Below are 26306 nucleotides of genomic sequence, written 5' to 3' on the forward strand. Positions count from 1 at the left end.
ATTTATGGATTTAATATGACTGGGAATACAGATATGCATCTGTTCGTCACAGATTTAAAAAAGTAAGATGGCGCCGACAGACATGGAAGCTTTGCTTCTAGCTCCTAAGCAACTTTGCAGACAAGCATTTTGCTACACCTGCAATAACATCTGCTAAAAAAAAAATGGGCCTCAGAATGGGCTTCAGGATCTCGTCACGGTATCTCTGTGCATTAAAATTGCCATAGATAAAATGCACTTGTTAGTCGTCCGTAGCTTATGCCTGCCCATACCCTGACCCGACCACCAACATGAGGAACTCTGTTCACAACATTGACATCAGCAAACCGCTCGCCCACACTACGCCATACATGTGGTCTGCGGTTGTGAGGCCGGTTGGACGTACTGCTAAATTCTCTAAAACGACATTGGAGGCAGTTTATGGCAGAGAAATGAACATTCAATTCTCTGGCAACAGCTCTGGTGGACATTCCTGCAGTCACCATGCGAATTGCATGCTCCCTCAAAACTCGAGACATCTGTGGAATTGTGTTATGTGACAAAACTACACATTTTAGTGGCTTTTTCTTGTCCCCAGCACAAGGTGCACCTGTGCAATGATCATACTGTTTAATGAGCTTCTTGATATGCCACACCTGTCAGGTGGATGGATAATCTTGGCAAAGAAGAAATTCTCACTAACAGGGATGTAAACAAATTTGTGCACAACATTTTAGAGAAATAAGCTTTTTGTGCGTATGGAACATTTCTGGGATCTTTTATTTCAGCTCATGAAACATGTGACCAACACTTTACGTTTATATTTTTGTTCAGTATATATATATATATATATATATATAAGGTCTATGGGTGTCCCGTACCACAGTCATTATGACATCATCCCACCTCTGTTGCCAGTGTAGTAATCTCAACTATTAGACTTTAATCTGTTACAATAGATTGCCAGTGTAACAAGCCAGGGTGCACCAGACAATTTAACATTTTAGTCATTTAGCAGATGCTCTTATCCAGAGCGACTTACAGTAGTGAGTGCATACATTTTCATACTGGTCCCCTATGGGAAACGAACCCACAACCCTGGCATTGCAAGTGCCATGCTCAACCAAGTGAGGCACACGGGACTTAATTAAAGTCCTCTCAAACACAAACATCAAGCAAAAGGATCTGAAGGCTATTTTTGTGGCCTCTCAACTTGACTTCCAGTTACAATGTATGCAGCTCACTCATCACCTTAAAAATATATGTTCAACCCCTATGTAGGTATAGTAGGCAGTGCACAGCATAGGTAAATGGAACATGACAAATTAGCGCTTGACAAAAAAAAGCACCACTTGTATTTGTTGGTCTTTTAGAAGTCTGTAAGAGCTTTATCTTTTTACAAAATGAAGAAGAGAAAACAAAATGGGAAAAAAAAAAATCAAACACTTCGCAATTCTCTTGGAGAACGCCCTGTTGTGTGTGTGCGCATTTCACATGGGCTGGCACACAATCTCTAACGCCACACAATACTGCTGTCTTCTTGGCCTTCAGTGAGAGGGAGGGATGGAGAGAGGGAACGGGAAGGCAAGAGAAGGGGGAGTCTAACTAGACCTGGGTTCCAATAGTATTTATTTTCTTTCAAATACTTAAGCTGCACTTGTTTCAACTTGCCAGGCGCAACAGAACAGTCCCAAAAGTGCAAACCCTGCTTATCTGGAGCTCCTGGCAGGATCAACCAAAACGCTCAAAGTATTCGAAAGGAAGAAAATACCATTTGAGCCCAAGTTTGTCTCTAGCATAAAATAAATTGAATTTTAAATACATTAGTGAAGAGGGGGAACAGAGGGACAGAGCAGAGATGGGGTAACATTTAGGGGTGTGGTGCAGCAGTACTGCGCGTCTGCCTGACATGCCTAGTCCATCTCCTCAGCCGTCTTGTGCGACACATCAGCCTTCAATCTTTTCCTCCCTCCACAATTCTCCTCAATCCTCTCCCTTTACAGTTTGGTTGCTGAGGGCAGCGGGTTGCTCAGGGCAGCTGTTGGCACGGCAATTCAGGAAGGCAGCCTCAGGGTTCCTTTGCCCAGCAGGAACTGCAGAACGCGGTCAACCAACAGGGCAGCGACAAAGTCAACCACCAGGACCTGGGCGATGACTAGCTTGAACTGCAGGGCAGAAAACACATAAAAGGTTATAATAATTTATTTGTCCTTTTGCGCTGGTTTCCCAGAACAGATTAAGCCTATTCCTGGACTTAAAAGGAGAACTTCAAAACATATTATTATAAACTTAGTTAATTCATTATAAAGATTCATACATGCTTATAACAAGTTATAAAGCAATACATCACAACAATCACACAAAATGTGTGTGAAAGTACAGATGTTGGATCTTGATTTGACCCATTTCATTGCAGGAGGAAAATAATCCTGCAGGAGTTGAATGTTTGAAGAAATATGTAGAATCGCCGCCAGGGGGCAGCTGGAAGCGGTGTTTCTATACAATGCAATAGCGTACCTACAATGTACCTTGGACTGCAAGGCCACTGTGTGCCAGTTCAAGTAGCATACGCAGGCTACAGCGCGTCTCGTGTGAATTCTTATGTGGATTATAAAACATTGACATATTTGTAGGGGGTATATGTATTTTTCGTTAGGGAAAATCATTTTATTTTTTAATCAATTGTTTTATTATATGTTCAAGGTAAGAAATAGGCAGAATCAAATCATTGGTGGCCTCAGTGCCTGTGTGGTCCAGCGTCTACAGCCACTGACCCCGGGACATATATACCAGAGTTGGCATTGGTTCAAATCCATCCCACTTCCATATGACAACCCCACAATCTTACCAACACTGTTCTCTCGCTTCAATAAAAGCAAAACAAATACAAAAGGAATGGGATTACCCCACCTTTAAGAAATAATAAATCATTGGACAAATAACAGTTAGATTGTGAGCACAAGTCCAACATAAAAATGATAAGTAATACAAGGTATGCTCAATTGATTCATAGAACATGCACAGACCTAGCAAGTAACAATAGACTGGGAAACAAACAGTAGCCTATTATGGGTTTTAACACCTTTCAATATGTGACAATGAATAGGCTAACAGCTAGCCTACAGAACATGGACAAATATAGCCCCACTGGTCTGAAAAACTTGACCGCCCCCGCAAGGAGAAAAAGAGAACTGCGGCTTTTCAGTGAACATAACTACTATAAATCACGAGGCTCATTTGAATTCCCTAATGAGCAGGACATTTTTCCCGGGACAAAAGAGTGATCAAATTAAGATCCGACATCTGTATAATATATGCTGACCTCTGTTGGTATATCTACAAGAGCAAACTGCTCGTTGAATTCAGGCGAGGACCCTGAGAGAAGGCCCACGATGGCCAGACCTGACAGGGCAATACTCCACAGCAGCGGTTTGTTCTCTCTCAGAGACTCCATGAAAGGATGACCCTAGAAAAACACACAGTATTAGTGGAATACACGTGTATTATTCAACGATGGCTAGGATAAGTACTGAAGAGTCTATTCATTGCATAGAAAATGGGCCACATTTTCAATTAGGTATCCCCTATGTAGGCTTAATGAAGCCTTCATAAGACCTACATAAAAGCCTCACAAATCTTTTATATGCAAAGAAAGGCCTTATAAAGGGATCATGAAGGCTTCATTAAATCTAAGATATGGAGGAGGAAGAGCAGTACCTTGTAGTTAATGGCAAAGGTAGCCATCTGCATGGCCATAGACATTATGTACACAGTGCTGTTGATGAGACTGGGCTCAAACTCTTTGTACAGGTCCGCAAACCTCTCCGCCCTAAAAGGTAAAAGGACAACAGACAGAGGATTAAGAGAGGGGATACTTGGACAGGTTGGAAACAAGATCATGTAAATTATTGTAAGGTGAACATGTATGGTTAATACTGTGTGGGAGCAAATACAGTATCAGCAAGTCTGTAGGTATCTATAGTGTGTGTGTGTGTATGCATGCATGTGTACCTTGGAGGACTTCTGCTCTGTGCTCCTTTGTACAGGTATACCAGACTACAGAAGTGAACAGCAAACTGCAGCAGCACTGTCAGAACAGTGTACAGGTTGAAGATGTTAGGTAAGGGCCGCTCTTTAGACAGAGTCTTCAGGGGCTGGACAGGACAAGAGAAAATAGGATGAAAACTTCAAAAGGGAGCTTTCACATATCCCCTGTATGATCCGTTTCCTGGAGCGTTTGGTGCCCTGAGCCGCACTATAAAAGCATGTCTGACACACAAATTAATCCTGGCTAAAAACGTATCCTGGACCTGCGTTTGTAGCGGGTCCAAGATCCAGGACCAGAGTATCAAGAGTCGCGTGGAACCTTTTGCCTGTTGTAAACTAGCTAGCTCGCTAACGTCATGTAAAATGTGTGTCTTGCTAATCGCACCCTGAAACGGTTATTTTCAGGTCTGGTGAAAGCAAAACTGATTTTGTAGAATTCTCACAAACACTCCAGGAAAACGGACCAGGGCACCAAATTTCATGTGAAAACCCCCTAAGTTGAGTTAAAGGCTTAACTTGAAACTACACCTATTAGCACTAGGGCTACATAATAATATGGATTCCTACCAATCACAACTACAGTACATGCATGTCATACATGTAGTAAGTACACACTGGTTCTTTCTCAATACTCTTTCCTTGATTCCTAATGTCCTTTTCTCCTAAAAAAAAAAACATCTGCGGGAACTGAGGAGAGGATTCAAGGAAAATGAACGCTTCCCTCTGACGTTTTGAGGAGGCAGGGAAGGAGGCAGGAAGGAGAGGACACAAGGAACTGAAGGAGGAAAAACTATCAAGGGAAAGCACTACCGTGTTTTTCCCTCCATGTGACCTCTCACCTTTGACCTGGAGATGAAGAGGAAGCAGCCGGCCAATAGCAGGCCCTGTAGGGTGGCCTGGAAGTCACTGAACTTGACCCCCTCCAGGTAGAGAACAGACTGGCTGTAGGCCAGCACCAGGGCGTTCAGCGCCAGGATCTTAAACATCTGTAGTGTGGTGACCAGCGTACAGCGGCCCTGCTTTATCACGTGGCAGACTGGGGAGGAGGAGAGATGATGAGATGATAATCATGTAGTGAGAGAGCGAGAAAGTGAGTGAGAAAGAGAGACAGTGAGTGAGAGAGAGAGACAGTGAGTGAGAGAGACAGTGAGTGAGAGAGAGAGACAGTGAGTGAGAGAGAGAGACAGTGAGTGAGAGAGACAGTGAGTGAGAGAGACAGTGAGTGAGAGAGAGAGACAGTGAGTGAGAGAGAGAGACAGTGAGTGAGTGAGTGAGTGAGTGAGTGAGTGAGTGAGTGAGTGAGTGAGTGAGTGAGTGAGTGAGTGAGTGAGTGAGTGAGTGAGTGAGTGTTTGTGTTCATTTGTGTTTGTATACGGTGTGGGTGTAAAAAATGTGTGTTGATTATGTGTGTGTTCCTCACTGCACTGTATGGAGGACAATTTGGAGGTGAAGGGGGCAGCAATGGAGGCATCTCCCAGTTTCACTACTTGTATCTGATCTTCTTCCAGCTCCCTTAAGACTTGACTAATCCTCTCCTACAACAAAATAAACACCAAATGGTTAACAGCACGCACAAACACCCCTCCCTCCCTACACCCCAACACACACACACCCCTCCATCCCTACACCCCTACACACACCCCCCCCTCGCTCCCTACACCCCAACACACACACACCCACCTTCTGCGCGGCTAGCTGCTCCTCTCTCTGGGCCATGACCCTCTGCCTGGCTGCCCTGGAGGTCAGTTTGACCCCTGAGCTGGTGACCGGAGGAAGGGAGGGTCTGGAGTCGGCTGCTGGGGTCTCCTTCTCTCGGCCCCTCTTCCTCCTCTCAGGCATACGCTCTGGGGCGTTCGCCAACAGAGCCACACCTGATGGGGGGGAAAGGGGGAGGGAAGGTTGAGAGGGTAGGGGGAGAGAGACAGAATGGACACAAAATGATTCCCATAATGTGACATTGTTTATGATAAGAGGATGGCATACATTTGCCTACTGAGACAATAAAGGTTGAATTGAAAGTGTCATGGTCTAAGACAGGTGTGTGCGTTAACGTTGCGGAATATTGTGCACAGCTTTGAGTGACATGTCAAGTGACCTCACCGATATGGGCGTGTTTGAGTGCTCCGACGTCATTGGTCCCGTCTCCGCACATCAACGTTGTATAGCCCAATCCTTTAAGACTAGTGATTACAAACTCCTGGAACACAATAACAATATACACATTTAGCACAAAACGACACAGCATAAAACTAGCCTCAAAATGTACCGGCAGTTCTTGAGTGTGTTGGTTGTACACCGAGTGTACAAAACACGAAGAACATCTTCCTAATGTTGAGTTGCCCTCAGAAAAGCTTCAATTCCTCAGGGCATGGACTCGAAAGCGTTCCACAGGGATGCTGGCCCCTGTTGACTCCAATGCTTCCCAAAGTTATGACAGGTTGGCTGGATGTCCTTTGGACGGTGGACCATTCTTGATACACACAGGAAACTGTTGAGCGTGAAAACCCCAGCAGCGTTGCAGTTCTTGACACAAACCAGTGCGCCTGGCGCCACCTACTACCATACCCTGTTCAAAGGCACGTCACTATTTTGTCTTGCCCATTCACCCTCTCAATGGCACACATACACAACCCATGTCTCAATTGTCTCAAGGCTTAAAAATCCTTCTTTAACTGGTCTCCTCCCCTTCATCTACACTGATTGAAGTGGATTTAACAAGTGACATCAATAAGAGATCATAGCTTTCACCTGGATTCACCTGGTCAGTCTATGTCATGGAAAGAGCAGGTGTTCATCATGTTTTGTACAATCAGAGTAAATGTAGCCTACTTTTAATTATCTAATAAATTAATTAATTCATTACAACAACCAAGACAGAATTGACCATAGCGCACTACTTTTGACCAGGGCCCATAGCGCACTACTTTTGTCAAAAGTAAAAGAATAAAAAAAAGAATAGGGTGCCATTTCTGACACAGATAACGTCTACAAGGAGGCAAGAAGACTGACCTTCTGTTTAGGGCTGACCCGCGCGAACACCCGGACATGGGGCAGGAGGGCATGGAGCAGCTGCGTGTCACTGGTCAGTCTGGTTAGCCCCTCCCCCGTCACACACAGATCATACTGATCGACCAACGAGGGGACGGACGGCGGGGGCAGCGGAACACGCACACTGCCGTCTATAGACTCCCACTGCCACTCACCTGGAAGGAACAACGCCACAAGTGACCGTATTATAGAGCATTCTTAAAACAGCGACATATTACACCTGGGTTAAATACATGCATATTATTTCAAATAGCCTCAAGTACTTAAGGTACGCTTGATTTGGTTTGCATTTTATTCCATTATAATGGGGCGAAGTAGATCAAGTGCAGCTCAAGTATAATACATATGCATTTGACCCAGGTCTACAACACATGCACTGTCCACTATAGATCGCTTCATTACAACAATCATATGGCTATATCATCAATGCATTAGTCTGTAGATTAGTCTAGTACAGAGCCCTCCAACCATGTTCGTGGAGAGCTACCGTCCTGTCTGCTTTCGCTCCAACCCCAGTTGTAACTAACCTGATACAGCTTATCAACCAGCTAATTATTAGAATCAGGTGCACTAGATTAGGGTTGGAGCAAAAACCTACAGGACGGTTTTCGGATCAAGCATAAACTGGCTCTTAGTGTGCCCTACCCTGGTTGGGTCTGGCCTGCAGTACGAGCGTGTGTTCCTTCTGGATGAAGTGGAGCTCTCTGGCCACGTGGCACGCTGTCAGAGGGTTGTCACCTGTTATCATCACCACCTGAAGGAGAGATGGAGGAGAGGAGGGTTATGTGTGTGTGTGTGTGGTGTGTGTGTGCGTGACTGAGTGAGTGCGTGCATGGATGTGCCTGATATTACTTTGATAATTGTAATCGGAACAGAATCCTTATCAGTATCGGTGTGTGTGTGTGTGTGTGTGTGCGTGTCTTTTCCTGCTAATGAGCCTGTGCGAATGTGTGTGAGCGTGCGTGTGTATTCTGAGAGCGCCTCCTCACATGATGCGATGCCTCCTGGATCTCTTTGATGACAGCTTTGCTGTCGGTCTTCAGGGGACACGAGACGACCATGAAGCCGGCAAACTGCAGGTGACACTCCAGAGCATCACGAGTCACCTCCCGCACCTGTACAGACCGCCGCAAAGCACCCAGTCACACAAACAACCAACCCCTGCTGTAAAAGAGAGCCACTCTCATCTAGCCACTTGGCTGAGGTTCACGAAAGCCCTGTAGCTAACGTGGTACTTTATCTCGAAGACCCAGAACTACCTCACCGTCTCTCTCGGCTGTGCGGCTGGGTTGTTGAGAGTATTGAAATAGCATGCCACGTTAACTACGAGGCTGTCGGGAAACTCATCCCCTCACACAGAGCAGGACACGACAGATAGGTGAGTTAGACAGGACAAGTAGGTGAGTTAGACAGGACAAGTAGGTAATGGATAATGGATCCAGAGCGCCTGGCACCGCCTATCAAACCACGCTCAAAGTCGCTCAGGTCACTCGTTTTGCCCATTCTAACGTTCAATCAAACAGTAACTAATGCTTCGATGCCCGTCTGCCTGCTTTACATAGCGATCCATTTTCGTGAACCGGGTGGTGTACCTAAAAAAACATTTATTTTATTTAAAAATTATATTACTAACAACAACATATTTAATACATTTTAACCAAGTGATCCGTGGAATAAGTATTGAGTGTGTAATACAATGTAATATTATTCATCTACAATGTTCTTAACCCTGGGCAACATGGGCCTGGGAGGCTCACAGAGTACTCCACAGTACTCCACCAACTACCCATTTCTCAACTCAATACTTATTTTAATCCCCCAAAATGTAAATTCATTTATTTTTCTTCTTAAGTGCACTGTCATTTAAGCTTTAAAACAGCAACGTTTTCTCTCTGCCCCATGGAAAAATGCAATGCCCCATGGAAAAATGCGTCGAGTTGCAGGACATTAGCTTTGAAGCTGCAACAACAACAATTAACTCTGCCACATGACAAAATGTGCAGAATTGCAGGAAATTTGCTTGAAAACAAACATTTTCTCTCCAATGCCAAGAGGAGAGGGTCTTTCGGGGCCCAAGACTTGGTTCGTCCAGCCATGCACTGCCAAAGTCATAGTAAAACTCATTGTATGCTAGTTTTCTTTTATCTCACTTGAGTTGTGATCTGATTATGAGGGGGTCCCTGATGAATTTGCTATCACAAAAGGGATCCCTGGCTGCAAAAAGTTTAAGAAAGACAGATAGGACAGGTAGGCGAGTTAGACAGGACAGGCAGAGTTACCTGTTGGTGGCTGAGGTGTCCGATCTCTCTGTAGCCCAAGGCCAGAACCCTGGCCCCTTCTCGGGACATCTCCCTGTGCACCTGGTCATAGCTGTCTGGGCACTCTGAGAACTACAGAAACAAACAAACGGTTAGAACAACGGTAATGACTGCAGCAATGAGGTATTCACTCAACACTGAGATTGTGTACTTGTATGTGAAGTGTAGTAGAGTAGACATATATTATACTAGACATGTATTATATTGACCATAAAAAAATATATATATTAAATGATACATTCAAATGTCAGTGTTCTATTTTCATTCTATGATATTGACCATGTCCCTGAGTGTCTCTGGAGCTCCTTTGACAGTGGAGACATAGCAGAGGTCAGTGGAGCCCAGTTTCTCATAGGAGGCCAGGACAGACATCCTCTTCAGAGCACTGGCAAAGTGGAACCGCTGGTGGATCTTCAGGCCTGGGGTCTTTATACCGCGAGCAAACACCTTTTCATCTACACCACACAGAGAGGGACAGAAGGGTAGATATGATGCAAACACATAGACACACACACTTTCACTACTGGTGTACAAAGAGGAGACAGAGCAAAAATCCTGAGGTACACGGGCGCGTGCACACACACTACCTTTAGTGAGGGTCCAGTCAGCAGCAGTGAGCATGGCCTTCTCCAGAGGGTCGCCTACCAGCTGTCCGTCGTCAAGGGTAACCAGTGAGTGACACGTAGCAATCACCCGATGCGTTTCCACTGGGATCTCTGACACGGGAATCACTTCTTTCCCTTCTCTGGAGAAGTTTAGAAAACGTTTACAAACAAACAAATGTAAAAATGTACTTCATATTCTTCCAAAGATTTTAATATGATTAAATAATGCTAAAAACATGTCTGTTGCTCTTTACGTGTCACTCCTCAATAGGACAAGATTCACAGTATGACACCAGCGCATAAGGGCATTGGTAGACACTTTACTTAACCCAGACCGTTACGATGCATTACGATGCCGTTAAGAACCCTTTAAAACGTCTTAATATTATCAGGTCCAGTCAATCTTTGGAAAAAATTGCAACAAAGAAATGTATCACACTGAAAAATCTAAGAGAGTGTACCTGAGGCCTGCGACCCCCCGCACCACCAGATGGTCGCTGGTCAAGGTGCCTGTCTTGTCAAAGCAGCACACCTCCACCTTGCCTGCAAACGGGATCCTGAAGGGCTCAGTGCAGAACACATCTATGAAAGGGAGAAGGAATAAAGGGGTGAGGCAAATAGCAGAACAGCGAGGAGAACTAGCATCATTAAGTACTACAAACATTACTATTCCACTTCCAGAACCACTTTCACAACAGATACATCCACATAACACCCCAACACACACACACTCTCTCTCTGTTGACTCACAGAGCTTGGCCAGAGCGATGAGGGATGTGTTGACTGCCAGAGACAATTCTATAGGGAGCTCAGGTGGAACCACAGAGGTCAGGATGAGAGTACACTCCAGGAACAACTTATACCGGTTCCTGCTAGGGTCCTTAGTTCCTGCAGCGGAGAGAACACACAGACAGTTACACAACTAGAAGTAGTAGTTACTCACACAGAGAGAGTTACACAACTAGAAGTGGTAGTTACTCACACAGAGACAGTTACACAACTAGAAGTAGTAGTTACTCACACAGAGACAGTTACACAACTAGAAGTAGTAGTTACTCACACAGAGACAGTTACACAACTAGAAGTAGTAGTTACTCACACAGAGACAGTTACACAACTAGAAGTAGTAGTTACTCACACAGAGACAGTTACACAACTAGAAGTGGTAGTTACTCACACAGAGACAGTTACACAACTAGAAGTAGTAGTTACTCACACAGAGACAGTTACACAACTAGAAGTAGTAGTTACTCACACAGAGACAGTTACACAACTAGAAGTAGTAGTTACTCACACAGAGACAGTTACACAACTAGAAGTGGTAGTTACTCACACAGAGACAGTTACACAACTAGAAGTAGTAGTTACTCACACAGAGACAGTTACACAACTAGAAGTGGTAGTTACTCACACAGAGACAGTTACACAACTAGAAGTAGTAGTTACTCACACAGAGACAGTTACACAACTAGAAGTAGTAGTTACTCACACAGAGAGAGTTACACAACTAGAAGTAGTAGTTACTCACACAGAGACAGTTACACAACTAGAAGTGGTAGTTACTCACACAGAGACAGTTACACAACTAGAAGTAGTAGTTACTCACACAGAGACAGTTACACAACTAGAAGTAGTAGTTACTCACACAGAGACAGTTACACAACTAGAAGTAGTAGTTACTCACACAGAGACAGTTACACAACTAGAAGTGGTAGTTACTCACAGAGAAAGCTATGCAGTATGTTCATTTATAAAATGTTTGCACACTGGATAAAAGCATCTGCTAAATGGCATATATTGTTATTATTATTAATAATATATACAGTTATACTGCATGTAGTCAGGAAAAATCTGCTGCTCTCTCCTGACCTCAGGGCCTATTTCAACAACTTGTTTTCTTACGTTTTATTAAAGGGAGGAATTTGTGTTTTAGTCATGTTTTTTTAGTATGAATAGGATCCTTTGGCAAGACTGTCAAAATGTTCATTCATGTCTTAGTGAGTAAAAACATATCGCCTTAAATTCTGTCTTGGCTAATAAACTACAGCCTAGATATAAACAAACTGTATAATGGAGAAATGTTCTAAGTAGGACCAACTGTACTTCTGCATTGCTTGTTCCATGTGGTTTTAGACTGGGTATCTGTGAAGAACTTTGTGACAACCGCTGACGTAAAAAACGCTTTATAAAATAAATTTGAGCGATTGATTTGCGTTGATCACTGGATTACTCACCTTCCACCCACACATATCCAGCAGCAGCGATGGCGAACACCAGGAGGAAGAGGATGAAGATGAATGTTTCTAAGTTGTTGGCTGTCACCCTCTTCACTCCAAACAAGATGGTCCTCAGCAGTTTACCCTGTAGACAGGCATGGTCAACAACACCAGGGTTGTATTCATTAGTGAACACCGTAGCAAAACATTTTGCAACAGAAAATGAAAACAAGCGGTTCTTATTGGACAAGTTCGGTAGTCAAGAGCAGCAGCCCCTCACCTGAGAGGTATAGAATCCGGTTCTCAACACATAAGCCACACAGCCATTGTCCACAGCTGCAGAAAAATGTAAAAGAAGAAAAACAAACTATTATGATTTGCTCTAAGTAAGACAAGATAGATACAATCACTGAGGGCACATTCAATCCATCTATTCTGAGGCCGAGGGAGATGACAAAGTGTATCTAAAATGTTGATTTTTTTATATTAATAAGTGATAACAAAATGTAGATTGAAAGCGCAATACAATTACAATTGTTAACTCAAAGTGAGAAGAAAAATGCTGGACGTTTCTGCCTTACGACAAGTGAATAATATACTGCATAGTAGGTAGGAACTGACGTTTGAGTCCTACAGTGGCACGGAGCGGGGGGCTGTGCTGCACCACCTTGGTCCCACCAGAGATTATGTGGAGGCGGGCATCACCCTGAAGGTCAAGTACCCTCGCTGGGTCCAGATCCTCCACTGGCTCCTAAACACACAACATGGTAAAACTTCAAGTTAAAACACAACTTTTAAGGATTAATGGAGCCTATGATTTCTAAGCTTATGATTTTGATCAATTGTGAAGCATCTATGATATTCTATGCTTATGAAGTCTTTGTGAATGATCTATAGTAACATTCCCATTGTGTTGGCAATCTACAGTGATCATCATTGAGATGTTTCTACAACTTAATTGGAGTCAATTGATTGGACATGATTTGGAAAGGCACACACCTGTCTATATAAAAAGGTCCCACAGTTGACAGTGCATATCAGAGAAAAAAACCAAGCCATGTGGTCGAAGGAATTGTCCGTAGACCTCAGAGACAGGATTGTGTCGAGGCACCGATTTGGAGAAGGGTACCAAAACATTTCTGCAGTATTGAAGGACCCCAAGAACACAGTGGCCTCCATCATTCTTAAATGGAAGACGTTTGTAACCACCAAGACTCGTCCTAGAGCCGGCCACCCGGCCAAACTGAGCAATTGGGGTAGAATGGCCTTGGTAAGGGAGGTGCCCAAGAACCCGATGGTCACTCTGACAGAGCTCCAGAGTTCCTCTATGGAGATGGGAGAAACTGAAATGTCACGTCTGAAGGAAACCTGGCACCATCCCTACGGTGAAGCATGGTGGTGGCAGCATCATGCTATGGGGATGTTTTTCAGCGGCATGGACTGTGAGACTAGTCAGGATCGAGGGAAAGATGAACGGAGCAAAGTACAGAGAGATCCTTGATGAAAACATGCTCCAGAGCGCTCAGGACCTCAGACTGGGGTGAAGGTTCACCTTCCAACAGGACAACGATTCCAAGCACACTGCCAAGACAACGCAGGAGTGGCTTCGGGACAAGTCTCTGAATGTCGTTGAGTGGCTCAGCAAGAGCCTGGCTCGAACCCAATCGAACATCTCTGGAGAGACCTGAAAATAGATAGCTGTGCAGCAACACTCCCCATTCAACCTGACAGAGCTTGAGAGGATCAGCAGAGAAGAATGGGAGAAAATCCCCAAATACAGGTGTGCCAAGCTTGTAGTATCATACCCAAGAAGACTCGATGCTGTAATCGCTGCCAAAAGGTGCTTCAACAAAGTACTGAGTAAAGGGTCTGAATACTTATGCAAATGGTATATTCAATTTTAGAATGAGGCTGTAACACAACAAAATGTGGAAAAAGTCAAGTGGTCTGAATACTTTCCGAAGGCACTGTATATTGTCCAGATAGACTGCATTGTTTTGCATGGTTGTTATCTAGTCTAGTATAGGACAGGCTTCCCGTCTGTCTAACCTTCATCTGAGGAACTGACTCTCCCGTCAGCATGGCCTCGTCCACGATGCAGCGCCCTCTTAGCAGCAGCACGTCACATGGAACCAAGTTCTCCTGGGGCGAGCGGCCTGTGGGGGAAGAGAAAGACATATATACTGTGCCAAACCAAGAGAATGATATTCATTGACTACAGCTCAGAGTTCAGCACCATAGAAGCTCATCACTAAGCTAAGGTCCCTAGACTACACCTACCACTGCAACTGGAATACTGGCTCCTGCACTTCCTGACGGGCCGCCCCCAGGTGGTGAGGGTAAGCGACAACACATCCGCCACGCTGACCCTCAACATGGGGGCCCCTCAGGGGTGCATGCTTAGTCCCCTCATGTACTGCCTGTTCACCCATTAAGTTTGCCGACGACCCGACGGTGGTATGCTTGATCACCGACGATGATGAGACAGACTACAGGGAGGTTAGAGACCTGGTAGTGGGTTGCCAGGACAACAATCTCTCCGTCAACGTCAGTAAGACAAAAGGAGTGGACTACAGGAAACGGAGGGCCAAGCACGCCCCCATTCACATCGATGAGGCTGTAGTAGAGCGTGTCGAGAATTCCTCTCTGTCCACATCAATAAGGATCTATCATGGTCCAAACAACAACACATTCGTGAAGGGTGCACGACAATGCCTCATTCCCCTCAGAAGGCTGAAAAGATTTGGCATGGGCCCTCAGATCCACAAAAAGTTCTACAGCTGCACGATCGAGAGCATCTTGACTGGCTGGATCACTGCTTGGTATGGCAACTGCTTGGCATCAGACTGCAAGGCTCTACAGAGGGTAGTGCGTATGTCCCAATACATCACTGGGGCCAAGCTCCCTGCCATCCAGGACCTCTATACCAGGCGTTGTCAGAGGAAGGCCCAAAAAAAATTCAAAAATTTAAGCCATAGACTGTTCTCTCTGCAACCGCACAGCAAGCGGTACCAATGCACCAAGTCTATAAATAACAGGACCCTGGAAAGCTTCTACTCCCAAACCATGACTTCTGAACAAGACTGTTACAGTTAATCAAATGGCTAGCCGGACTACCTGCATTGACCCTTTTTTGCACTATCTCACGCACACACACTGGACTCTAACCACACACATACCCACAACATATGCCCAAACACACATACTTTCAAACTCAAATACACTACTGGTCAAAAGTTTTAGAACAATGACTTTTCTACTATGTTTCTACAATGTAGGATAATAGTGAAGACATAAAAACTATGAAATAACACATATGGGATCATGTGGTAACCAAAAAAGTATATTTTATATTCTTCAAAGTAGCCACCCTTTGCCTTGATGACAGCTTTGCGCACTCTTGGCATTCTCTCAGCCAGCTTCACCTGGAATGCTTTTCCAACAGTCTTGAAGGAGTTCCCACAAATTCTGAGCACTTGTTGGCTGCTTTTCCTTCACTCTGCAGTCCGACTCATCCCAAACCCTCTCAATTTGGTTGAGGTCGGGGGATTGTGGAGAACAGGTCATCTGATGCAGCACTCCATCACTCTCCTTCTTGGTAAAATATCCCTTACACAGCCTGGAGGTGTGTTGGGTCATTGTCCTGTTTAAAAACAAATGATAGTCCCACTAAGCCCAAACCAGAATTCTATATAAATCACCAACAGTGTCACCAGCAAAGCACCCCCACACCATCACACCTCCTCCTCCATGCTTTAAGGTGGGAAATACACAAGCGGAGATCATCTGTTCACCCACACCGCTTCTCACAAAGACACGGCGGTTGGAACCAAAAATCTCCAATTTGGACTCCAGACCTAAGGACAAATTTCCACTGTGTTTCTCGGCCCAAGCAAGTCTCTTCTTATTAGTGTCCTTTAGTAGTGGTTTCACTGCAGCAATTCGACCATGAAGGCCTTACTCACACAGTCTCCTCTGAACAGTTGATGTTGAGATGTGTCTGTTACTTGAACTCTGTGAAGCATTTATTTGGGCTGTAATTTCTGAGGCTGGTGACTCTAATGAACTTATTCTCTGCAGCAGAGGTAATTCTGGGTCTTCCATTCCTGTGGTGGTCCTCGTAAGAGCCAGTATCGTCATAGTGCTTGATGGTTATTGAGACCGCACTGGAAGAAACTTTCAAAGTTTTTGAAATGTTCCATATTGACTAACCTTCAAGTCAAAGCAATAATGGACTGTTGTTTCTCTTTGCTTAATTGAGCTGTTCTTACCATATGGACCTGGTCTTTTACCAAATAGGGCTATCTTCTGTATACCATCCCTTCCTTGTCACAGCACAACTGATTGGCTCAAACGCATTAAGAAGGAAAGTCATTCCACAAAATAACTTTTAACAAGGCACACTTGATAATTGAAATGCCTTCGAGGTGACTACCTCATGAAGCTGTTTGAGAGAATGCCAAGAGTGTGCAAAAATGTCATCAAAGCAAAGGGTGGCTATTTGAAGAATCTCAAATATATTTTGATTTGTTTAACAGTTTTTTGGTTACTACATGATTCCATATGTGTTATTTCATAGTTTTGATGTCTTCACTATTATTCAACAACGTTGAAAATAGTAAAAATAAAGAAAAAACCTTGAATGAGTAGGTGTTCTAAAACGTTTGACCGGTAGTGTACGCTGCTGCTACTACTGTCTATTATCTATCTTGTTGCCTAGTCAATTTACCCCTGTTTACAGTACATTGGGAAAGTTCAGACCCCTTAACTTTTTCCACATTTTGTTACGTTACAGCCTTCTTCTAAAATGGATTACATTTTTAAAAAATCCTCTGATGAGTTCTGACTATAAACTTGAAATATTGTTTATTATCAGGTATCCTATTGAAATATTGAGTGCCATAATCTAGTTTCTACACCAGAAGTTAATGGTTAAGGCACTGATAAGGGTGGAGAGATGTGGTTTAGTGAGGAAGGGGGCCGAGGTCAGGTAACATTAAGGGAGAAGGAACAGTTTATGGCCCGCAACACTTACTTTCTTGACTAGCAATGAAGATGTCATGTTTAGAGAGAAGGAGGACACCACCCAAATTGGGGTATATACATACAGTTGAAGTCAGAAGTTTACATACACTTAGTTTGGAAACATTAAAACTAGTTTTTCAACCACTCCACAAATTTCTTGTTAACAAACTATAGTTTTTGGCAAGTCGGTTAGGACATCTACTTTGTGCATGACACAAGTAATTTTTCCAAAAAATGTTTACAGACTGATTATTTCATTTATAATTTACTGTATCACAATTCCAGTGGGTCAGAAGTTTACTGTGTCTTTAAATAGCTTGGAAAATTCCAGAAAATTATGTCATGGCTTTAGAAGCTTCTGATCGGCTGATTGACATTATTTGAGTCAATTGGAGGTGTACCTCTGGATGCACTTCAAGGTCTAACTTCAAACTCAGTGCCTCTTTGCTTGACATCATGGGAAAAATCAAAAGAAATCAGCCAAGACCTCAGAAAACAAATTGTAGACCCCCACAAGTCTGGTTCATCCTTGGGAGCAATTTCCAAATGCCTGAAGGTACCACGTTCATCTGCACAAACAATAGTACGCAAGTATAAACACCATGGGACCACGCAGCCGTCATACCGCTCAGGAAGGAGACGCGTTCTGTCTCCTAGAGATGAACGTACTTTGGTGCGAAAAGTACAAATCAATCCCAGAACAACAGCAAAGGACCTTGTGAAGATGCTGGAGGAAACAGGTACGACAATATCTATATCCACAGTAAAACGACTCCTGTATTGACATAACCTGAAAGGCCGCTCAGCAAGGAAGAAGCCACTGCTCCAAAACCGCCATAAAAAAGCCAGACTATGGTTTGCAACTGCACATGGGGACAAAGATCGTACTTTTTGGAGAAATGTCCTCTGGTCTGATGAAACAAAAATAGAACTGTTTGGCCATAATGACCATCGTTATGTTTGGAGGAAAAAGGGAGAGGCTTACAAGCCGAACACCACCATCCCAACCGTGAAGCACGGTGGTGGCAGCATCATGTTGTGGGGGTGCTTTGCTGCAGGAGGGACTGGTGCACTTCACAAAATAGATGGCATCATGAGGAGGAAAATTATGTGGATATATTGAAGCAGCATCTCAAGACATCAGTCAGGAAGTTAAAGCTTGGTCGCAAATGGGTCTTCCAAATGAACAATGACCCCAAGCATACTTCCAAAGTTGTGGCAAAATGGCTTAAGAACAACAAAGTCAAGGTATTGGAGTGGCCATCAAAGCCCTGACCTCAATTCTATAGAAAATTTGTGGGCAGAACTGAAAAAGCGTGTGCGAGCAAGGAGGCCTACAAACCTGACTCAGTTACACCAGTTCTGTCAGGAGGAATGGGCCAAAATTCACCCAACTTATTGTGGGAAGCTTGTGGAAGGCTACCCGAAATGTTTGACCCAAGGTCAACAATTTTAAAGGCAATGCTACCAAATACACTCAATTAGTATGTAAACTTCTGACCCACTGGGAATGTGATGAACGAAATAAAAGCTGAAATAATTCATTCTCTCTGCTACTATTTTTTGACATTTCACATTCTTAAAATAAAGTGGTGATCCTAACTGACCGAAGACAGACAATTTTTACTAGGATTAAATGTCAGGAATTGTGAAAAACTGAGTTTAAATGTATTTGGCTAAGGTGTATGTAAACTTTGGCTAAGGTATATGTAAACTAGCGCTGTATGAACCAATGGGTGAATAAACTTTGTTTAAGCTTTACTAATCATCCATGACTTTTACTAGGTTCATGTAGAACCTAACACCACATAATGACAAAGCGAAAACAGGTTTAGACATTTTTGCAAATGTATTAAAAATAAAGAAAACAGAAATACCTTATTTACGTAAGTATTCAGACTCTTTGCTATGAGACTCGAAATTGAGTTCAGGTGCATTCTGTTTCCATTGATCATCCTTGAGATGTTTCTACAACTTGATTAGAGTCCACTTGTGGTAAATTCAATTGATTGGACATGATTTGGAAAGGCACACACCTGTTTATATAAGGTCCCACAGTTGACAGTACATATCAGAGCAAAAACCAAGTCATGAGGTCAAAGGAATTGTCCGTAGAGCTCCGAGACAGGAAGGGTACCAAAACATTGAAGGTCAGCAAGAACACAGTGGTCTCTATAATTCTTAAATGGAAGAAGTTTGGAACCACCAAGACTCTTCCCAGAGTTTGCCGCCCGGACAAACTGAGAAACAGGGCGAGAAACAGGGCGAGAAGGGCCTTGGTCAGGAAGGTGACCAAGAACCCAATGGTCACTCTAAAGAACTCCAGAGTTCGTCTGTGGAGATGGGAGAACCTTCCAGAAGAACAACCATCTCTGCAGCACTCCACAAATCAGGCCTTTATTGTAGAGTGGCCAGACGGAAGCCACTCCTCAGTAAAGGCCAGATGACAGCGCGCTTGGAGTTTGTCAAAAGGCAACTAAAAGACTCTCAGACCATGAGAAACAATATTCTCTGGTGTGATGAAACCAAGATTGAACTCTTTGGCCTGAATGTCAAGCGTCACATCTGGAAAGAACCTGGCACCATCCCTACAGTGAAGCATGTTGGTGGCAGCATCATACTGTGGGGATGTTTTTCAGCGGCAGGGACTGGGAAACTAGTCAGGAACGAGGGCAAGATGAACGGAGCAAAGTACAGAGAGATCCTTGATGAAAACATGCTCCTGAGCGCACAGAACCTCAGACTGGGGTGAAGGTTCACTTTCCAACAGGACAATGACCCGAAGCACACAGCCAAAACAAAGCAGGAGTGGCTTCGGGACAAGTCACTGAATGTCCTTGAGTGGCCCAGCCAAAGCCCGGACCTGTACCCGATCGAACATCTCTAGAAAGACCTGAAAATAGCTGTACAGCGACACTCCCCATCCAACCTGAAAGAGCTTGAGAGGATCTGCAGAGAAGAATGGGAGAAACTCCCCTAATACAAGTGTGCCAAGCTTGTAGCGTCATACCCAAGAAGACGAGGCTGTAATCGCTGCCAAAGGTGCTTCAACAAAGTATTGCGTAAAGGGTCTGAATACTTATGTAAATGTGATTTCAGTTTTATATTATTTATAAATTAGCAAATAAATAAAATAAAAAAACATTTTTGCTTTGTCATTATGGAGTATTGTGTGTAGATTGATTAGGGGAAAAATCTATTTTATCAATTTTAGAATAAATCTGTAACATAACAAAATATAGAAAAAGTCAAGGGGTTTGAATACTTTCCGAATGCACTGTAGATGTACAGTACATAGCTACCTCAATTACCTAGTAACCCTGCACATCGACTTGGTACTGATACTCCCTGTATATATACACATTTTATTTTGTACTCCCTATATATAGCCATGTTATTTTTACTCTTTATTTTTATTCGTTATTCACTGTGTATTTCTTCCTCTTATCGATATTTATATTTTACAATTTTGTATCTTATCTTTAACTCTGCATTGTTGGGGCCTCCCGAGTGGCGTAGCGGTCTAAGGTAACGCATCGCTGTGCTTGAGGAGTCACTACAGACCAGGGTTCGATCACAGGCTGTGTCACAGCCGGCTGTGACCGGGAGACCCATGAGGCTGCGCATGAGCTGACTTCGGTTGCCAGCTGGATGGTGTTTCCTCCGACATATTGGTGCGGCTGGCTTCCGGGTTAAGTGAGCAGTGTGTCAAGAAGCAGAGCGGCTTGGCAGGGTCGTGTTTTTGGAGGACACATGACTCTCGACCTTCGCCTCTCCCAAGTCAGTAGGGGAGTTGCAGCGATGGGACTAGACTAACTAATAATTGGAAATCACAAAATTGGGGAGAAAAAAGGGGTAAAAGAACAAAAAATAATAATATATATATTATTTATCTGCATTGTTGGAAATGGACCTGTAAGTAAGAATTTCATTCTTAGTCGACACCTGTTGTCTACGAAGCATGTGAAAAATAAAACTTGATTTGATTTTGACTGGCTGTGGACAGAGGAAATAAGGAACTAAATTCTCCTGGGGTGAGCGTCCTGGGGGGGGGAAGACAAAGATATACGCACACTGTGTCAAACTGGCTGGGGCTCTATCTCAATTAGGCTCTCCACGATTCCTCACATCTCATCTCCTCAACAGTATTCGAGGACAAAGTCCAAGGTCCCTCCCCCTTTTCTCCAATGTATTTTAAAAAGGAGCGAGGATATAAGATGCGTGAAATTGAGGAAAGATGATTTGAGAAAGTGCCTGGTTCTAGATTAAGGAAATACTCCTGAACGAGAAGGGTTAACAGACAGGAACCTTACCTATTGAGACAATGTCCCCGGGGACTAGTTCATCACTTGACACAGGCCTCCACTTCCTGTTGCGGTAAACCTGTTGGGAAACATGGGCACAAACGTGTAAATATCAGGGGCCTGTTCAGTAGGGAGAAAGCTTTTTTTGACACCGAGTAAAACAGGGAGGTACTAGCCTGTTAGGGCTAGGGGGCAGTATTGACACGGCTGGATAAAAAAACGTACCTGATTTAATCTGGTTACTACTCCTGCCCAGTAACTAGAATATGCATATAATTATTGGCTTTGGATAGAAAACACTCCAAAGTTTCTAAAACTGTTTGAATGGTGTCTGTGAGTATAACAGAACTCAAATGGCAGGTCAAAACCTGAGAAGATTCTGCACAGGAAGTACCCTGTCTGACCATTTCTTGGCCTTCTTTGCCATCTCTATCCAAAACAAAGGATCTCTGCTGTTACGTGACACTTCCTACGGCTCACATGGGCTCTCAGAAGGCGGCAAAAAGCTGAATCGTGGCTTTGCAGGCTCTGGCTGAAAAAAAGTAGCGCGTTTGGGTAGTGGCTGGTTACAGTACTGTGAGACTCAGGCGCGTGCCCGCGTCGACCGAATGCTTTGTTTTCTTTCCTCTGTTTACCGAAACGCAGATTCCCGGTCGGAATATTATCGCTTTTTTACGAGAAAAATGGCATAAAAATGGATTTTAAACAGCGGTTGACATGCTTCAAAGTACGGTAATGGAATATTTAGAATTTTTTTGTCACGAATTGCGCCATGCTCGTGACCCTGATTTACCATTTCGGATAGTGTCTGGAACGCACGAACAAAACGCCGCTATTTCGATATAACGATGGATTATTTTGGACCAAACCAACATTTGTTATTGAAGTAGCAGTCCTGGGAGTGCATTCTGACGAAGACAACAAAGGTAATCAAACTTTTGTAATAGTAAATCTGACTTTGGTCAGGGCTAAACTTGGTGGGTGTCTAAACGGCTAGCCGTGATGGCTGGGCTATCTACTGAGAATATTGCAAAATGTGCTTTCACCGAAAAGCTATTTTAAAATCGGACACCTCGATTGCACAAAGGAGTTCTGTATCTATAATTCTTAAAATAATTGTTATGTTTTTTGTGAACATTTATCGTGAGTAATTTAGTAAATTCACCGGAGGTTTGCGGGGGGTATGCTAGTTCTGAACGTCACATGCTAATGTAAAAAGCTGGTTTTTGATATAAATATGAACTTGATTGAACAAAACATGCATGTATTGTATAACATAATGTCCTAGGTGTGTCATCTGATGAAGATCATCAAAGGTTAGTGCTGCATTTAGCTGTCTTCTGAGTTTTTGTGACATTATATGCTAGCTTGAAAAATGGGTGTCTGATTATTTCTGGCTGGGTACTCTGCTGACATAATCTAATGTTTTGCTTTCGTTGTAAAGCCTTTTTGAAATCGGACAGTGTGGTTAGATTAACGAGAGTCTTGTCTTTAAAATGCTGTAAAATAGTCATATGTTTGAGAAATTGAAGTAATAGCATTTCTAAGGTATTTGAAAATCGCGCCACGGGATTCAACTGGCTGTTGCGTAGGTGGGACGAATTCGTCCCGCCTAGCCCAGAGAGGCTAGCTACACTTGTTCAATAATAAGATCACACAAAGATGTTCATTTTTCCGTTTCAAAACATTTTCCACAGTGTGCCCTACTGAACACGACATGGACAGATCTATATAAATCCAGATCAAATCGATCATTTGGTTAATGCAGCATTTCCAAAACTAGGGGTCACAAAACTCCTACAGGGGCGGCAGGTAACCTGGCGGGTTAGGAGCGTGGGGCCAGTAACCCAAAGGTTGAAACCGAAAGGTTGCTGGATCGAAACCCAGAGCTGACAAGGTAAAAATCTGTCGTTCCGCCCCTGATCAAGGCAGTTAACTCACTGTTCCCCGGGCGCCAATGACGCTGATGTCGATAAAGCCAGCCCCCCCGCACCTCTGACTCAGAGGGGTTGGGTTAAATGCGGAAGACACATTTCAGTTGAATGCTTTCAGTTGTACAACTGACTAGGTATCCCCCCTTTCTATTTCCACCAATCGTAGCTCTAACTTTGGAACGACGTAAGCTATAGGCTATTTATTATGACCCTATTCCTGCCGGCTAAGACTCTCAGCAACAAGTATGTGTCTCCCGTTTCCCTCTACCACGCACACAAGCATAATTCTTTAGAACAGAGTAGACAGAACCAGGCACCAAATCAGACTGGGGGGAAAAGAATGTCATAATTGAAAGCAATGATGGTGTTCTTTTCTACACAGAAGATCATACACAATTATTGGCCGATGATTTTTCTGAACTTCCCAATACCTTTCTGATGCATTTCAGTCACTTCAAACCATACTTCCTTCTGATTGAAGTACTGCCATACTGATTTGCCATAGACACAAATAAATAAATAAATAAATAAAGATTGGCTGTTGATTACAGTACCTTTTTTTTCTTCTTTTTAACACATGGTGGGGACGCAAAACATTTTTGATAATGAAATGGGGCCTTAAACCAAAAACAAGTTGGGAACCCCTGGGTAAATGAGTCTGATGCTAGTATATAGCGGGAGTCAGGGCCTTCATTCTACAACTACAATAGCAAGGCTCTGGGGAGAATTTGATGATCTGCACTTGAGCAAGAACATGCGCCTTTGCTTGTATCGTATCATCAAACATCAAAACGACATGATCATTCGGATAAAGAAACAGTAGTTCACCTGGATCATGTACGGTTTGTTCCCCATGCGTCGTATCTCAGACATGTTCCTCATCTGCTGTTGTACCAGAGAGGCTTCGAAGGCCACCAGCATGAAGAGAGTGAACACGCTGTAGTACCAGTACTCATCCAGACACCACAGACCCACACAGAACACCTGAGGAGGGGGGAGAGAGAGCATCCATCTGTACAAATGTTGAGCCAAGCCGAGTGGTACTGTGCTGGCCTGGTTGATGCATCGGCCATCCACCATAGTTGCTAGAACGGTACTGGAAAGGACCATGTGAAAAGAAAATATCAGAGCTAGTGCAGTACGTTTCAGGTCAGCAAGATAGTATGAAAAGGGTATTAACTATTGAGTCAATTCTATCCCCACCATGCCCTTAAAGAGTTCAATATAGAAAATTAAAGAAAGAGACTAGAGAGGGATTTTACTACGTGTCACATTACTACTTGACAAAACGACACGCAAATACGCGCGTGCGTGCGCATGCGCACACACACCTGGAAGACAAAGAAGGGAGCGGTGGCTCTCTCCCTGAAGAGCTCCAGGAAGTCCGGCACCACCATCTCAGCGCGGTTGGTCCCATAGCGCTTCTCGGCGGCATGCAGGTCTGTCTCCTCCTGGTAGCCTCGCCAGGCCTGGAAGAAGCCCATTGGCTGTCGGACGGGGAACGACACGGGGAGGAAACACTTCCTCTCCTTACTGTCGAAGATGTAGCAGATCTTCTGGAACTCAAAGGAAAGGATTCCCTCGCCGTTCTCATCCTGAAGAGAGAGCAGGAGAGACAGAGAGATAGAGAGCGAGTGAGTACATGAATTAAAACACACACAAAAAATATGCCATCCAAAAAGCAGTATAACTGACTAGCATAGAGATGTTAAGAGAGGACCATTCTGACACCATGCATTTCCCACAAGTTTTAACCAGTATACCTGAGTCATGTTCAGCACGGCACACCGTAGCAAAACGTTTTGCAACAGTTACAAATGTTTTCTCCCCATTGAGCGCAACCATTGTTTAAGTAAACAAGGTGTAGGACAGGAAACAAGGCAAACTCACCCATTCTCTCTGTAGTGGTACCAGCTCAGCAGAACCATTGTTGGGGGTGGGTATAACCTTAGCCAGGGTGGCCTTGTCTGGGTCTGGCTCCTGTTAATACACGTCAATTCACATACTCAATCTGACAAGACACAGCCATATAATCAGGTCAAAACTTTCTGAACAAGTAACACAAATACATTACACATAATTTGAAAATGTCCTTGTGTAGAGCATAAAATAATGCTGACTAGAGTGATCACAAGTTAAATTGGGCAGTGTTGGTTCACAATCTCCAACAGCTAATTCCAAAACAACCGCAGACGATCCATCCACTTTACCTTGGCGCAGGTGAGCCAACAGTGCGCGTGCACGGACCAATAACCGGAGAGCGCTGTGAGGACGTGAGCGATCCCGATGGCGGCGAGAGCTAGTAGGCCTGCTTCTGGGTACTCGGAAGTACCGTATACTACGAGCCACAAGTACAACCAGCCAGGGTACAGCACGGCTATAAAAGGTAGAACCGTGCCGTGAAATAGCCGGGGCCTGCGCCGGTACATCGACACCGAGCTAACGTTCTCGTCGTCAGTCTCGGCGCTGTCATGCTGGCTGTGGTTGTTCATAGAGGGGGCCATTTGCAGGTCCCCCGGTCCCGGAATCCCGTCCCCCGCAACCACATTCCCCGGTTTCATATTCCCCTGTTTCGTAGCCCCGTTAATTTTCGTCCCTCTCTCTCCGGGCCCTCTCTTTCCTCCACCTCCCACTAGTTATTAGTGTCTGTGGTAAGGCAGTTCAATATAGTTGTTTTATTCCGGTGTCAGGTCCAGTTTTCTGTATCGGCTCGTTCTCACAGCTGCTTCCGCGTACGCAACCGCGTAAGGACACGTAATCTTTTTGCTGTCGTGTGGTTACTTCCTGCCGAGAGAGATGCCGATTTGATCACATTTGTTTGACATCAAAT

General features: G+C 44.0%; 1 protein-coding gene across 1 annotated transcript; it reads right to left on the minus strand.

The window, feature by feature from the left end:
- Positions 1–902: 902 nt before the first annotated feature.
- On the minus strand, positions 903–26277 carry LOC106600914 (endoplasmic reticulum transmembrane helix translocase). Its single transcript, XM_014192692.2, has 25 exons — positions 25687–26277; positions 25367–25456; positions 24808–25071; positions 24305–24460; positions 21552–21621; positions 14263–14369; positions 12835–12964; positions 12494–12549; positions 12232–12358; positions 10748–10885; positions 10459–10579; positions 9980–10137; positions 9672–9847; positions 9354–9464; positions 8064–8189; positions 7720–7828; positions 7036–7229; positions 6127–6223; positions 5707–5897; positions 5447–5561; positions 4866–5062; positions 3991–4133; positions 3697–3808; positions 3302–3445; positions 903–2144 (listed from the first exon to the last, which is right to left on the minus strand). Exons 1-25 carry the CDS (start codon positions 26035–26037, stop codon positions 2034–2036), a joined length of 3594 nt encoding a protein of 1197 aa, XP_014048167.1. The 5' UTR covers positions 26038–26277; the 3' UTR covers positions 903–2033.
- Positions 26278–26306: the final 29 nt, after the last annotated feature.

Source organism: Salmo salar, chromosome ssa03, assembly GCF_905237065.1.
Source record: "Salmo salar chromosome ssa03, Ssal_v3.1, whole genome shotgun sequence".
Taxonomy (NCBI): domain Eukaryota; kingdom Metazoa; phylum Chordata; class Actinopteri; order Salmoniformes; family Salmonidae; genus Salmo; species Salmo salar.

What these genes read in the sequence shown, in the direction of transcription:
- LOC106600914 (XM_014192692.2), bottom strand. Translation starts at nt 26,037, where the DNA reads ATGAAACCGGGGAATGTGGTTGCGGGGGACGGGATTCCGGGACCGGGG. An exon ending in GTTGGCTCACCTGCGCCAAG is followed by an intron (nt 25,457 to 25,686) that starts GTAAAGTGGATG and finishes GTGTATTAACAG; the next exon opens with GAGCCAGACCCAGACAAGGC. An exon ending in CATCGCTCTGGCCAAGCTCT is followed by an intron (nt 10,580 to 10,747) that starts GTGAGTCAACAG and finishes TCCCTTTCATAG; the next exon opens with ATGTGTTCTGCACTGAGCCC.